A 16288-nucleotide genomic window follows, 5' to 3' on the forward strand; every position below is an offset into this window, starting at 1 on the left:
AAAAGTAGACAATTTAAAAAGTTGTTTTGATTAAAAAGTACCACCTCATTATAACAATAAAAAATGGCCAATTCTATTCTGATAGGCATGTGTGTGAATCTCTAGTACTAAATTATCAACTTCAACAGAAAAACTATATTCTTGTCTCTTAAAATGTTAACAGTGTAATTGCAGAAATGTACCTGATAGCCAAGTAAATGACTAATACATGATACAGTAGAACAACATACATGTCCTGAAAATCTGAAAATAAATAATCCATATAGATTCTTTTCACTCACTTGGACTCAAAAAGCTGAAGAATATCTGGCATATTAAGAAGACCTTCAGTTGTCAGAAATACATATGGAATCTGTACTTCCAGAAGACAGGAACCACCACGATTCCCTGAAACATGTTGTATATGTAAGACAATAGTTTAACAAGCAAAAAAACTAAGGATACATTTAATGGACATATCTTTTAAAAATGCAGGTTTTATTCATCTTCAATAAAACTCTTCCACTCTATAGGTTTTTTGCCCCCAAATTAAACTCTTGAATGTCATTGAAATTACACTTTAATTCAGATTTCTTTAAATCTACAACATTCCCTTAGGATGAGGAAGCGTGGATACAGCTTGCAGAAGCTGCAAACAACCTGGGAACTTGGCACAAGTCTCTTATAAACCCACATGTACTACTACATCCTAGCCAAAACTAGGGTTACACTCAAAGAAAAACACCTCCTTGCTGCATAGATAACCCAGCTCTGTTTATTTAGCTTTATCCTTCAGAACATATTACTCATTCTCTTCCACAGGCACATGAATGTACCATTTTATGGAACAGAAAATGTTTTCATATGTCAGCCTGTTTATTACAATTCTGGAGAGCACTTACCCATTTGTACTGTTTCAGGGAGAGTGGTTTTAAAAGTCATGTAAGTAACATTCAGATTTTTGCACAGATTTTTCCAGCCAGAATTTTCAGAATAATCATATTCCATTACTAATGAGAAGTGTGTCCAAGGGAAGTCAGGTCCAAGTTGCTGATTATGTACAATAATGCAGGAATATCTACTAAGGCTTAAAAAACCCCAACAGAACATGAATAAAATTACATGCAGGTAGAATTACCCTCAGAGCAAAATAAATACAGTGTTACTTTGACAAATTCTAACTGCTAAAGTCTGTTTACAAAAAAATATTTACTCCTCCTGCCTAAAGTTCCAACTCCCTTAAAAATTCATTTAAAAAACAAAAGCTGTACTCTTCTTTCTACAATTATCTCCCTGAAATATAATATTTTCCAGAAATGTTGCAATTTGTCATTTCTTCTGTTATGCTCTTTCACCACTTTTCCCTAAAACATGAAAAAATAATGTTTTTCTACATATTTCTCTTTAAAAGTTTTTCTAAAACATGCAAAACAACATATAAGGCTAGGAATATGCAACTGTTTGTCCTCTGAGAGTTCCTCTGAGCCTCGCTACGCATTTTTCTAGAGTGGACAAAATTCTCCACTTTAAAAATGAAGGTGTAGGTTCATATCATGAAAACTTTACTTCAGACTGGAGAGTGCCATAGAAATGAACAAAAGTAACTAAAGTTTCACTGACCTTATTCCTGACTAAAGAATTTGTTCTCAAGAATCAAGAATTTAACTTACCTGCTTATGATCTCTTTGCAACCTAAAGGGCTTCCTTTTTTCTCAGAATTCAAATCCACAACTTTCAAACCTGCTTAAAAATAATTAAACAGTTGATGAAATAAATGAGCCTTTATGTCTACGAATCAATCCACAACAGTAAGTAGCAAATGTGGAACAACACAAGTTATTAAAATTTTAAGTATTACATACTCTGTCTTGCTGAAGTCCTACACAATCTCAGTTTGTATTGTACTGTTGGATGTAATGATTTAGAAACTTCCTTCTCAGAACCCAAGGAAAAAGTAACACAAACAAGTTTCACTTCTCACAAACTCACAACCCTGTTACCTTAAAATGAATAATTAAAGGATAATACAAGAGGAAGTACATTTGCCCCTTTATAGGTTAAATTTCTTTATACTTTTTATACATTTGAAATTTTAACTGAAAGATGTATCTAAGAAGGAATATCGGTATTACACAAGTGCTTCTTTTCAAAAGTGTAGTTGGATTGACCTGTGTTTGCAACCAAGTCTTAAGATCTTAAAACAAATAAAACTCTTTTCATTAAATATTATTATTAGTAAAAGCACTGTGAACATGCCTCCTCCCTTTCAAAACATTCTAAAAGGCAGTCTTTCTTCTTTTAAGAGCACAGGAAATCTAACTTTATTTTTAAAGGCAAAAGAACAGGGTAGTACATGACACGTGATAAGGTTCATGCAAGTAGGATTTATGAAAAGGGACTTTAAAAAAACAATATAAAAGGATCAATGACTTGCTCTAAACATAACTATAGTCTCAAATTACAATTTTTCTGAAACGTGTTTGTTTTACCAGCTGAATTTGCAGTGTTGAACTAGCTTTTTCAGAAATTACTCACAGGTAAAATGCTGAAATGATGAAAGTGCTGTTTGTATCAGCGGGGAGGTGGGTTATTGGAAACAGTATTTTTTTACCTTGATTTTTATATATTGCTACAGTTTATGCTGACATATTTAACAAATTAGCAAACAGGATCAGCAACACATAGCTAGGGGAAAATATGATCTGTACCTGACTACTCATTCAAGGCTTTTTGCTGGGGAGTTTAGTCAAGACTTTTAAAATCTAACTGCTCTGAATAAGCTTGCAAGGAAGAAAGCATGAAACCAATGATCAGCTAAAAACAATGAGACAATCTGATCAAGACAACAGATGCAAATATAATTAGGCAATGGACTGTCCACAGTTCCTTCATTTCTGTTAAAAAAATCTTTGACTCAACAGGTACATTTCACTCTCTTGCAATAGAAAACATCATACCACTCTTAATCAGGGAAAATAAAACTTAAAAAAAAGAAAAAAGGCTGATGGAAGAGTTAGAAAATATTAAACAGTGAGAAAAGTATGTAGAAGGGCTCCTGATGAGAAGAAAAGGGAGAAACACCTACACCAAGCATTCAAACAAGAATGCAGCAACCCACAGAATAACAGCCGCTTTTTATTTCAAAATTATACATAAAATAATTATTTACCTTCTATCATAGATAATGGGTGAATGAAGGCAGCTTTTTCTCTTTCAGAGTCCATCCTTGTAATGATTAGTATCTGTATGAAGACAAGTAAAAGAAAATCTAGTAATGTAAAAAAATTCTTCTTTCAGCCTGCATACATCTTTCTTTCTCCTTTGCACAGAAAACACAAGATTGAATAAATAGATGGCAAAAATAGAAACTTTGGAGTTTTCCACAATGACAATCATAGAATATCTCAAGTTGGAAAGGACCCAAAAGGATAGAGTCCAACTCCCTGCTTCTCACAGGACTACCTAAAACTAAACAAAATGACTATGTCCAAGTGCTTCTTGGACATGGACAGGCTTGGTGCTTTAACCACTTACGTAGGAGTCTGCTACAGGGAAGACCACCCTCTAAGTGAAGAATCTTTTGCCCAATATGTCTGAACTTCCTCTGACACAGCTTCATCCAGTTGCTTGTGTCCTGTTGCTGGGCACCAGAGAGAGAAGATATGCACCTTCTCCTCTGCTGTCTTGCTTGAGGAAGGTGTAGGCTGTGATGGGGTCACGCCTTCTCTTCCCTACGCTGAACAAGAAAAGTGACCTCAGCTGCCCCTCCTCTTGCCCTTGAGGCCTTTCAATGTATCTTGGTACCCCTCCTCTGGACACAGAAAACAGACAAGTTTGATATCCTCCTTGTGTTGTGGCACCCAGACCTGCCCCCAGCACTCGAGGTGAGGCTGCCCCAGTGCAGAGCAGAGCAGGACAATCCCCTCCCTTGCCTGGCTGGTGATGCTGTGCCTGATGCACCCCAGGACACGGGTGGCCTTCCTGGCTACCAGGGCCTCAGTCAACTTGCCATTAACCCAGACTTCTAGTCTCTTCTCGCTGCGCTCCAGTCTCTTCTCTCCCAATTTTTATGTATAACCACAATAGCCCCACCCCAGGTGGAGAATTTGGCACTTGCTGTCAGTATAGTTCATACAGCTAGTGACTGCTCAGCTCTCTAGTCTGATTTTTCTGTAAGGCCTTTCTACCTTCAAGAGAGTCCACTACTCCTCCTAATTTAGTATCATCAGCAAAATCACTGAATATGCTTTTGATTCCTGTGTCCAGACGACTTATAAAAACATTTAAGAGAACTGGCCCTAAAACTGAGCCCTGGGGAACACCACTGGCCACCAGGCTGATGTAATTCCATTCACTGCAATTCTTCAAGCTCAACCCATCAGTCAATTGCTCACCCAACCCAGTATTATGGACTTGTCTAGCTCTGTGATGAACAGTTCATCCAGGATATTGTGAGAGACAGTATCAAAAGTCTGCTAAAATTAAAAATCACACTCACTGTCTTCCCTTGGTCAACTAGATGGGTCACCTTGTCATAAGTGGAAAAAGAAAGGAAATTAAGTTAAGTAGCACTTTTCTCTTGTGAACCTGTGCTGGTTGTGGCCAATGACTGCACTGTCTCATGGATTCTTCAGTAATTCCCAGAACAACCTTTTCTATAATTTTACCAGAGGCTTCCTTCTTTCCCTTCTTGAAAAGTGAAACAACATTTAACATCTTCCAATCAGCTGGAATCTCTCCAGACTCCCAAGACTGCTGAAAAATAATGGAGACAGGTCCCACAATGACAGTTGTGAGCTCCTTCAGTAGCCTGGGATGAACCCCATGGGGCTCTATAGGTCTATGCACATCCAGATGGAGCAGCAAGTCTCAGGATTGGCTGAGAGTTTATCACCATCCTCAGTCACAGTCTTCTAACACTGGTCTCTGGGGATGGAAGACAGAGGCAAAAGAAGGCACTGAATGTCTCTGCTTCATCTACATCCCTGTTTGTGAGGTGACTAACCTTGTTGAGCAACTAGCCAATGTTGTCTCTGATTCCCATTCTGCTCTTGACTTATTTAAAAAAGCATATTTTGTCATCCTTCACAGTGCTGGCCAGCTTGAACTTCAAGTAAGCTTTGGCCACATAAATTTTCTCCCTACAGGAGTGAACAGCCTCTCCAGAGCCACTTCATGTCACCTGTTCATAAGTGACTTCCAAAGTCCATACATGTTCCTTTTCCACCTAAATTCTAAAAGATCCCTGATCAACCATGCCAGGCTTCTGCCTTGCTTGCTTGGCTTTTGACACCTTGGAATTGCCTGCTCCTGTACTCAAAAAAGATGGCTCTTAAAAAGTGACCAGCATTCCTGGACCCCAATACCTTCAAAAACAGATTTCCCCTGGACCTTACTAAGTAGCTCTTCCAGCAGTCTCAAGTCTTCTCTCCCCATATTCAAGGTCTAAGTTTTGCTGGCAGTTTTTCTCCAACCATCAACAATTTGGAACTTGGGTGTATGTGTGCATTATTATTCTGAATAAAGCTCTTCTAGAAGAAATCTTAAATGGCAATATTTGACTGAAAATAAAAATGCTACTTAAAGATAACTATCTAAAGATATTATACCACACTATTACTATTGTACTAGACAGATTTGTCACATTATAAGCACTATCCTTTATGGAGACAAAACTTAAACTGAAGATATCCAGAATTTAGACTGCAAGGTACTGATGTACTGGAGGGAGGTACTGAATGCATTGCTGAACTAATTAGAAAGATTTTCCAGTCTGTAGATAGAGTCATTAAAGAGTTCCTGCCAGAGATCTGAGATTCATTAAATATATTCATCATATATTGCTTAAGACAAAAATATTGAAAAGGATTAGAGTCTACCAAACTGACACAGTAATAAAAAGAATCACCACCAGAGAAGGTGTTTACCTTGTCCATCATTTCAACTGATACAAACTAAACACATGCCATATGACGTATATGAAGAAGAATATGTACCTACATACATACACCAGACTTTCTGTCAGGATGATCTCTGAACTTTTATGCCATTGTATAGACACTTTTTGTGGTGTACACAAGATTTTTAAGAAGGCACACAGCATTGTCTGTTTCTTAAGACTAAAGACATAAGATAATCGTATGAGTAAATATTAAAAGCATGTTAGATCTTGCCAGAAAAGAAATTCTGGTCAGATAGACAATCATAAGGCAGATTTCAACTTTCCAAGTAGGTGCACAGAAGAGCAACTTGACAATCCATTGGCACCTTTATAAGCAGTTTTGGACAACTGCATTTAAAAATGTAGACCTGCTTTTCTGCACACAATTCAACAGGAGACTCATTATATGTTCATATAATTTGATGCTAGATGATCTAGATGAAATTTTTAGTCATGTCCTATCTAATCATAAGTACAAAGATAATGAAAGATAGAGCAAAATTAATTTTTCTTTTCTAAACCAGCAGTAACTTCTTCCTTATAAAGGAAATGTACCATTACAATCCTGCATCAATAACAACTTTGGCTAATAAAGGGATAATGCGATTATCATATTTCACATCATATTAACTGATACTGATGTGATATGATAGAACAGTAAATAGTTTATTGAACGCAACTTTTACTTCTTATTAAAACCAAAATACTCCTACCTGTTCTGGCTCATTGAAACCTGTCTCTGAATGTTACGAAACAGTAAACAATTAATAATTGTTAATGAAATCATATATAGCCTTACATTGCACGCATATCTCTGCATGACTAAGTGAAGCAAGCAAGTCAAAGCTCAGGAATTATAGCTAAAATTTTTTTAAAAATCACAGCTAGTAGAGTTCAGAAGAAAAGCCAAATTATCACTGAGCTGACATCAAGACGACAAAGTTCTCATAAGACTCCTACTACAACATAATCCTAATATCACAAAGCAAAATGTGTTGCTCTTAAGAAGAAGAAAAGGATGCAAAATCATCTTAGTGTGTCTGCTGAAGGGCAGACAACAAGACAATCAGCACCATTTTATTTTTGTTGCTTTGTTTTAATTTTAAATTCTAAAAGGGTGTATAATAAGCTGTTATATTGTTCTTCTCAGCAAAATTTAATCAAAAGATGTACAGAGCACCTACTGCAACTTAAAAGAAACACAAGAAGAATAAATCCTCGGAAAGTGAAGTATGGAAAGAAGCTAAAATAAAGCAAACTGAAAGAGCTTTTTTGGCTGTGTTTAGGAGCATAAATTCTATTCCAAACAATTAGAACACTTAAACACTATGCATTTCATTCTGTCTGTTTCCTAATGTGATCACTATTCTGCAAAGAAACAGTAAATATTCTGTAAAGGAAAGTGGTATTTTGCACTGTGTTGTATCACCCAAAATACTCACATATCCAGGAAAGAAAATATTTGGATAATTTGAATATCCTCCAAAGCCCTGTCTTCCATGCCCAAGTTATCACTCACAGATATTTGCTGTTTATATAATTCAAATGCCAGGAGGCTGGCCTGATAACCTCTGCTTAACCAGTGTATCTGTGGATAACAACACTCACACACTCCTTGGTGTATGTGGAGTACACCACAGCGTACAATCACGCAACCGTGACTTGTGCTATGATTCTCTCTATGTCAGATGATTGATACTTTCAAGTAAAAGGTTATATCATAATTTTTAGTTACTGATGTGATACAATATACTTATCAGGAAAACAAAACCACCTGCAACAAGATAAATCCTTGGCAATGTTAAAACTCTTTTGCATGTTATTTCATGCATGCAGCAAGGGGAGATTTGATCAAACAAAAGCTTGTACTGCTGTGACAAAGTTCTTAGAATTTATGTTACCCGTAATAGATACCATGAGGTAATTACTAGGCTTTTTTTCCATACACAAACACTTGTTAAAACATAGTTTTGCAATTATTTATATAATCTGGAACAATTTTGTTTGCTAAGAGAAATTGGTTACATTGTTTGTTAACCTTAACACTGTGCTTCTCTCCATAACTTTTCATCCAATTTAATATTTCACGCTGAAGTGCTGTTATTTTGGGATGTGTTTCATGCTTTTTCTGGCTGCTGTATTGCACAATCTTCAACTGCCTCCAGATATTATTCAAACAGGATTCTAAAATGTTTTTATAGATATCCTTTACCTTGGACAAATAACCTGTTAATAAAGCAACAAAAGAAGTAAATGCAGTGACAAAAGACAATTGTCAAGCATTGTGTTCAATATGTACATCAATTTAAAATTTATGTGACAGTATCTTGCACAAAAACAGATGAAAATTTAATGACTCCCCAGTATGGAAGGAGAATATGACCACTAGTCCCATATATAAATGGCATTTTTAAGACTTTATGTAGTATCTGCTATGTAACTCCAGCTAGAATTATACAAGATTGCATCCTAAAGCTGCAGATGCTAGCAGCAACACTGTTACATTTAATTAACCTATATCATTTATATTAAGTAACAACAGTATTTCTATCACCATTGTCTAAAGCTTTTTTGTCCTGTGTTTACCACTCAGAAAACTCATCATATTATCACAACTATTCTCAACTTTGAATGATGCCTTCTATGTATAAATGGTGAACAATGCTGGTGTTATTTGAAAATGCATAAAGAATAAATACATCCAATATAACTACATGATGAATCACACAGCACAATGTCCTGGGTTGCAGTGTATTCTACTACCATGAGCTGTTGAAACCAGGTGGGGCAGTCTTTCCTTGCCTCCTCCCTCCCTATTATCTTCTATTAATGAGCCCATCAATGCCCTGCCACATGGCTCATCAGCCCATTGTGAGATGCTCCACCCAGAGGGAGGAACCAAGCATTTCATCCTGGATATAATCTGAGATTCTGAGCACCACAGACACCCTTTCCACTGGATTCCCAAAGGACAGGAGCTACACAGCCACCACTGGACCTTCTGAGGAAGAGCAGACCCCTCTACAGGACCACCGCTTCGACAGAACCACATCCACCACTTCAGGAGGACAGCAGCCACCATCTTATTGGACTGCTACTGCCACCCTGACTAACAGTGTCAGGTTGTATCCTGTCAGTTTGAACCAGTGTTTTCTGCCTTTTTTTAAAATTTCCCTATTAAATTGTTATTCTGACTTGGTGCCTCCCACTGGTTTGTTTTCAAACTAGTACACACAACACCACAACAGTGAAGACTACAAGGCCTACTTAGTATCTTGCTGAATTTTCTAATTTTTTTTCAGATCTTTTTTACTTGTACAGTTTCCTGTGTGAGCTGTTGCTCACATTTGGAAACACAGGTGGTCTCTGTAATTCTGAAATATCATCTAGGAGTGGTTCTGCTACAATAAACGGTGGAGGAAGAACTGTTCCTTTTTCTTTCTCCCATCCTTCTACATCGTTTATAGTAAGTATAGAAAAGAATTGTGCCTAGGATTCTACTTATGTATTCATTCTGTATTCTTCTTCCTACTCTTTTACTGCTTATAAAAATATTTAAGGAAATACAAAATAATTTAATTTTCCTACAGTTCAGTTTACGGCAGATGTCTTACATTTTACATCAGTTTTAAGGAAACACCATCCATCAGGGGATAGTTCAGACTGAAATTAGATGCTCTGAAGCAACTTCATCTCCTATAAAGACAGAGGGAGTCTGACTTTCCTAGGGCATTCATAAACACTGACTTCAGCTTCTTATGGATCTATCCTGATAGAGGTATCTGAAAATTCACAATACACAACTATGGGAATTTACAAGCTCAGCATTATCATTTCAGGCATTAAACTGGGTTACACTGGATTGCCATATTCCAAATTTGAATAAGACCAGAAAAACTGAAAAAAACCCTTCTATGTAAGTCCAATGTTGTACTTTTAAACTTCCTTCCACATGACACAATAGATAACATTTAAGATTTTGCTTAAAATGCTCTCAGATTTAAGTACTCACTTCCACGGAGCCTAATGATATTTTGTGTGGAGATTGTTCCACACTCACAAAAGATATATAGCAGATAGGGAAGGATTTGACATTTTTGCATGTTCCTCCATTTCCACATAGAGATTCCAAAGAAAATTTGTCATTCTGAGATACAAGACACATTACACATGTGGAAGTTCTTAACAATCCATGGAACAACAAAAACAGTGGTCTATTAGTCATGAACTAAGCGCATACCCCAATGGCAAAGAGTCACAGCTACAAACATGAGGGATGATCTGCAGAACACACACAAAGCTTTGGTTTTCTGGGTATCATTATTCAGTACTAAAAACAAACCTAGAGCTGTATCCAAGCCACATGTTAGTAGCAGATCTCGAACTGTCACCAGCAGGTGTACCAGAGCAGCATGTCTGAACAGCATGATCTCCTTCTCATCTATTTTACCTTTACAAATAGAAGACAGAGGTGTGGTCTACAGAAAATTTTACAACTCATATAACATATGTACTCAGCTTAAAAGATCCTGGTATCTAAGCATTTTCATTAAACACACAAACATAGATAACCTTCAAAGGTTAACTTTCAGATCTGGTGCTCTTGCCAAATAGCTTACAATATAGCATAACTTTTCCCAGGTCCTCTGACCCAAAGCAAGTGGCACACAGGGAAGTGTTTTTGAAAGGTGTGTACAGATACATGGTGCTTGCTGGAGCAGGAGATAACAGTTCCCCATGGCATATCATTAAAACCACATTGCTTTACGGATTTTAGTGTGGCAATTCTCTACACCTAATTAGCATCTCATGATGAGAATCTTCACCTTCAAGAAGGTAAATTTGGATGACATCTGCTTCTTCTTAGACCCATGTAAATCAAACCATTTACAGGCTTCCTATTCTGTATTATGTATCCATTTTGAATATATATTCTACGACTTGATTGAACCGGACCGAATTTCTAGTCTGAAGACAGAAGGTATTTTTGGGAATTGCACACAGGTAATGGTGGCATTCATCATCATAAACCAGATATTATTGAAAACTCAGCTGCAGAGTAAGCATGCTTAATAATGAAATACATACTTCAAGATGCTAAAAATGGTTGGAAAGATAATTAAAGTGTAAATTACTACAGCTGAAGGTGCATTCTAGGAGGAAAATAGTAGCTAGTTCTGTGTACTGGGATTAACATAACTTTTAATTCAAAAAGACAAGCAAAGCACTTAGGAAGGAAAAATCAACTTAAGGACACAGCACACAGAAGGACTTAGCTGGAAACTGCATGAAAGGCTAAGATCTTGCAACTACTCTGCATCAAAATACAGAAAGTGAATGTTTAGCTCTGTTAGTGAAGGTGCTGAAACTGAAGGACTATGACCAGCTCTTTACATAAAACACCATAAAAACTCACTGAGGAATACAGGTCATTTAGAAACAAAGTAACACAGTTTTATGATGAAAGACTGGAGCACTTGGTGATAGTTGATGCAGGAAAGACCAGCAGGTGAATAATAATCTGCTAAGAGATCACTACCAGCATAGTAAGTGATTGTTTTCTATGTTCACTCAGGGATTAAGGGGCAAATAGATCAGAATACTCTGGAGCAAAGCGGAGTAAGACTGGATATTGTGAAACTATTTAAGACAAGGAAGGAAATAAAAGAAATATGTTACCAGGGAGATTTTGGCATCTCCTACAGAGATAGAGAAATATTCATTAGGAATGAATAGGATAATTTCTTCATTGTTTCTGTGGGCCTTTCAGCAAGAAAGCTCTTGTTTCCTTCTCTTGCTTTAGTTGCAGAAAAATGCAATTTCTATAGCATGTAAACTGCATCTGAGAGGATATAAATCTTCTTAATTAATCTTGAATTGAAATACAGACTCTTACATTTTTTCCCGTGATTTAGAGAAGCAGTAGTAATTCTCTAAAAGTATAAGTATACTTTTCTAAAAGTATACTTTTCTCACTATTGTTTTCCTTTCTGTGATTCACTGATACAGATATAGATACCATGTTTGTCCCTCATGTTTGTGAAGATGGTGTTTACTTTTTTTGTAAGCTCCTTCACATTAAGAGAACACTGCTGCTGACAATTTTAATATGGTAATTCTATAGATCACAGGCTGTCATTCTGCAGGGCCAACTACAGTTTCTTTTTGTTTGCCTTCTTTCTCATTTGTGGTTTCATGGTTGTTAATGTTCTCTTTGAGAAAAACACATTCAGCACAGAAAGTAATAAAGTTGAGACAGCAAGAGCTTATTGCATAATTTGTGACACAATATAGAAACTTGGCAGGTGGTAGACAGCCTACTATGTTATCCTTACAACTAGTTCTCAACTATGAGCTGTACAACTCAAAAAAGAACACAAAATAACAAGTAACTTTCTAAATGTTCCTCAAACATAGTCTCTATTTTGTTATGAAGTTTTCCTGACTTTCTCTTTACAGTCAAAAATCTTTGTAAGGGGTCCCTAACTTTGTTGACTTTCCTTTTCATTTTTCTGCTTTTGTAGGGCTTTCACACGCCACATAGGAGAGAAATGAAGTCAGAAAGAAACCAAATTATTACGGATTTCTTTTCCTTCTCATTTCTATATGGGCATAGTATTTGGCAGCATGCAGGTGTGACAAAATATAGCTACTAAAAGAAAAGAAACAACAAAACCACACAGAAAACTTTTAATTTTAAAATCTAGCATATAAAAAAATTTAAACATTGTTTGCTGTAGAAATGACATTTCTGAAGCATTTGTAAAATATTCTAAAATGAAATCCAATAAGAATTCTTTTATATTGCAATATGAGGTTAATAAATGTAATGTTGAACAACGAGGAAACACTTTTAAAATAAAAAAAGAAATCCATTGTTGTAACTCTATAAGATAAACTGTTAAAAGATTTATCATTAATTTATAAAACATCTTGAACCTTGTGTCACCAATTAAATCTGTATTGGTTTTAAAGAAGAAAAGAAGAGATGTTTTTAAAAAAGACATACCTTGTTTAAAATTATCACATATCATTTTCTCTTGCTGTTTTAAGAAAAACCTTGTATGATCAAATTTAACACTGTCAAAGCTCCAAGTAACCGAAGAAAGTACACCCAGATGTGTCAAATCTTTTAGTACAGGAATGGCTGCTTCTTCCAAGAGGCAGTATGCCTGGCACTGGCTTTCTGGATAACACAATGAACAAAACAAAATAACAAAGTTTGGTTTCACATACCACTACTGGACATGAATATTCAAAAGACCTAGCAAAACATTAACAACTTTATCTTGCTCATGAAAGCTGCAACATCAATGGAAAAAAAGTTGTTTGCCACAGAGTCTCCTGAGTGGCAGCAATCAGCTGATCCTCACAGCAGGCAACCACACTGTTCCACGCATTTCATAACAGGATCAAACTCCATGATGAGAAGTTAGGATTTTCTACTCCTGTGACTCACACTAAGATTGTTCTACTACTCAGTTGTTCTACAGCCTACTTCTACATCGTAGTCACTTTCAAAATGCTAATTTTTGTTTTGACTGCCAGAAAGTTTTAATTTTTCGCCCCAGCTGCATTAAAGGAGTCATGCTTCAAAATTTATTAGGAAAAAAAAATTTAAAAATAAGCTTAGAGCTATGATTCCCATCTCAGAGGGGAACAGATGAAAAGACTACTCTACTCTTTCACTGATTCTGTGAAAGAAAATCCCATTAAGCACATGGTTGGAGCAAATGCATTTTCATGGAAAACCAAACTAATCTGTGCTAGGCCTACCACTTCCTAGGGCTGGGTATTCTTAATTTGAGGCTGTAAAATGTCTTGGATAAGTATTTTATGGATTCTCCTCTACCATTTATACTGCATGAGAAAAGTGGTGTCAGCTATGCTTTTTGATAACAGTGGTATCAACAGCCAGAGTTCAAGGGGTAAGGCCCAGTAATGTATGATATAAATCCATAGTTTATTTCTATTGTGCTAAAGACCTTTCCTTTCAAAATGACTACTGATCTCTTCCATCTCCAATTCTCATTTACTCTGTCAGACAAAAATGTGCAGAATAATAAATGGAAGGTAGTGATTGGCACTAAGAGATTTCATGCCTGCTAATTTTGATCAGACATAACTCAAAGTCTGAGTTACTCTTTTTACTTTGCATGCAATTGGCTTTAGTCTTAAGATGGAGCTCCATAGCATGTTCTCACCTCTGTGCCAAAATAAATATCCATCTACTTGCAGTACTTCCAGTTACAAAGAGAAGAGACTAATAATTTCTGTATTTGTCTGAGCAATACTACTTAATATGAAATTATATTGCAAAACTATATAGAATCATAGAATCACTAAGATCACTGAGTTCAACTCTTAACCCAGCACCACCATGTTTACTAAACCATGTTCCCAAGTGCCACATGCACAGGACTTTTTAAACTTCCAGGGATGGTTCCACCTCTACCCTGGGAAGCCAGTTCCAATGTTCCAATGCCTGACCACCCTCTCAATGAAGAACTTTTTCCCCATATCTAATCTAAACCTCATGTGGTGCAGCCTGACACCGTTTCCTCTGGTTCCTGTCACTTGTTACCTGGGAGAAGGTAAAGCAGTTCCAAAAATAGTATACCTGATGCTAGAATATTGACAGTGATACTGTCTTCATTCTCTTGGGTCTTTTCCTCTGTTTTTACAGTCTCACAAACAGACACATCCTCTTCTTGAACATGCATACGCTGCTCTTCAGGCTGTACCACTAAATAATTAAACCACAAATGAATATTTAGCTCTAAATATCACAAAAACAGCTTAATGAATAAGAAAACTCTTAAGTCACTTCGTAAGTGACTCTACATGCAAAAATATTTTCAAATAAGTTGCTTCTGTGACACATAAATTTTCTCTTCCTAAAATCTTTATTGTTTTCATGGGCTCATACAGCATAAAAAAAACACAAGACACAAAAACAAATTAGTCCCTGTCAGCCTTCACAGCCCAAGAAGTCAGGCATTATCAGATTAGTCTTCCTAAGGACAGAAACACAGAGCTGGGAAAATTAAGGAGCTGGTACTACCACTTTATAATATAGCTCCATAGGAAACCTCATATACCTTTATGCGGAGAAAAAACATGTATGAGAGAAAAGATGCTGCTGACCACAAGTGGCTCAAACTAAGAAAAATACATCACTGAGTGTGAGCAGAAAAGGTTAGACACTGTAAGCCAAGCAGAAAGAACACAGAAATTGCAAATGGAAAAAAAAAAGAGAGAGAAAAAATTGCATGTTGAAAATAATTTTTCTCCTGTCTTCTACCTCTCTTTTGCAACTTTTTAGTATTTCTAAGTGGCCCTCCCTTCTTCCTGATAGATACTGATGCAAGAGCTACAACTTCTGGCCACAAATCTTCTTCTATCTCTTTATTACTGAATATTTTTTTCTGAGAGGGGTTCTTATTGAATAGTTGTCTTCTAAATATTGTTGATTTTTCTACTTAAGCATGTCAGTTTCCTCAGAAAAGAAACTAATCATACAAAGACAGAAAGAAAAGAAAAATAAAATTTTTATTCTAGTTAACTTAGAAAACTTGTCTTATTTTGAAAAGCTATCCAGGGTTCAAAATTGCACCATTGAATTGCTGCTACTGCTTCCCTCGTGTATTTTCTAAACTAAACATAACACACAATGATATATTTAAAAAATAAGGCAAACAAAAAAGAGGCCTACAAGCAATGCTGGCCTTACTAATTTTAAGTTAGGGTTAGAATGACCCTTAATAAAAACTCTTCATTATTGCAAAAGTATGTGATGATTTATATAATTTCTACATTGATGTAACTTACAGCAGACCCCCATATTTTAATGGGTTCTCTATATATCAGGTATAACTGATCTGCAACACTGCGGTCTGCCTGTGCACATATCCTAACCTGCATTGAACCTACTGAAGCCTCCCCAAGGCTATTCGTGAATGCGACACAGTTTGTTTTTCAATACATTTCGATTCCTTGTTGGGCGACGCAGCTCTGGCCAGACTTCACTAGATGGCAGCAAAAAACCTCAGGTATCTGCATCTCTTACTTGTAAAATATGGATTATTGCTTTCTGACGCCATGAAACGCTTTATTCATCTCTGACAGTGTCAGAAACAGATGAATTTGACCAAGAAATAGTTAATTCCACAAGATTACATAAGCTTGCAATTAAACAAATATCCCAATTCTACAGGAATTATTGCTGAAGCTTTTATGTAACCATTTTTTTTTTTTTTAACGCTGGGACATTTAACTAAAACAAAGATAAAAATTATTGTCAAAATTCTGCCAAAAAAGTCCAAAAACATTTTCTTTTTTTTTAACATATAATTTTATCCTGAAAAG

The 16288-nt window shown here is 36.2% G+C and overlaps 1 protein-coding gene across 1 annotated transcript in view; it reads right to left on the reverse strand.

The window, feature by feature from the left end:
* SHOC1 (shortage in chiasmata 1) overlaps window positions 1–16288 on the reverse strand; it is a 51712-nt gene that overhangs the window by 10900 nt on the left and 24524 nt on the right. The window contains exons 17-24 of the mRNA XM_069002004.1: window positions 14541–14666; window positions 12930–13106; window positions 10263–10370; window positions 7959–8146; window positions 3149–3221; window positions 1650–1719; window positions 882–1066; window positions 282–387 (exon numbers count right to left, since the gene is read on the reverse strand). Of these exons, the coding sequence (XP_068858105.1) occupies window positions 282–387; window positions 882–1066; window positions 1650–1719; window positions 3149–3221; window positions 7959–8146; window positions 10263–10370; window positions 12930–13106; window positions 14541–14666 (1033 nt within the window). The remainder of the gene's footprint in view (window positions 1–281; window positions 388–881; window positions 1067–1649; window positions 1720–3148; window positions 3222–7958; window positions 8147–10262; window positions 10371–12929; window positions 13107–14540; window positions 14667–16288) is intronic.

The sequence above is a fragment of the Aphelocoma coerulescens genome, assembly GCF_041296385.1.
Source record: "Aphelocoma coerulescens isolate FSJ_1873_10779 chromosome Z unlocalized genomic scaffold, UR_Acoe_1.0 ChrZ, whole genome shotgun sequence".
NCBI classification, from domain to species: Eukaryota; Metazoa; Chordata; class Aves; order Passeriformes; family Corvidae; genus Aphelocoma; species Aphelocoma coerulescens.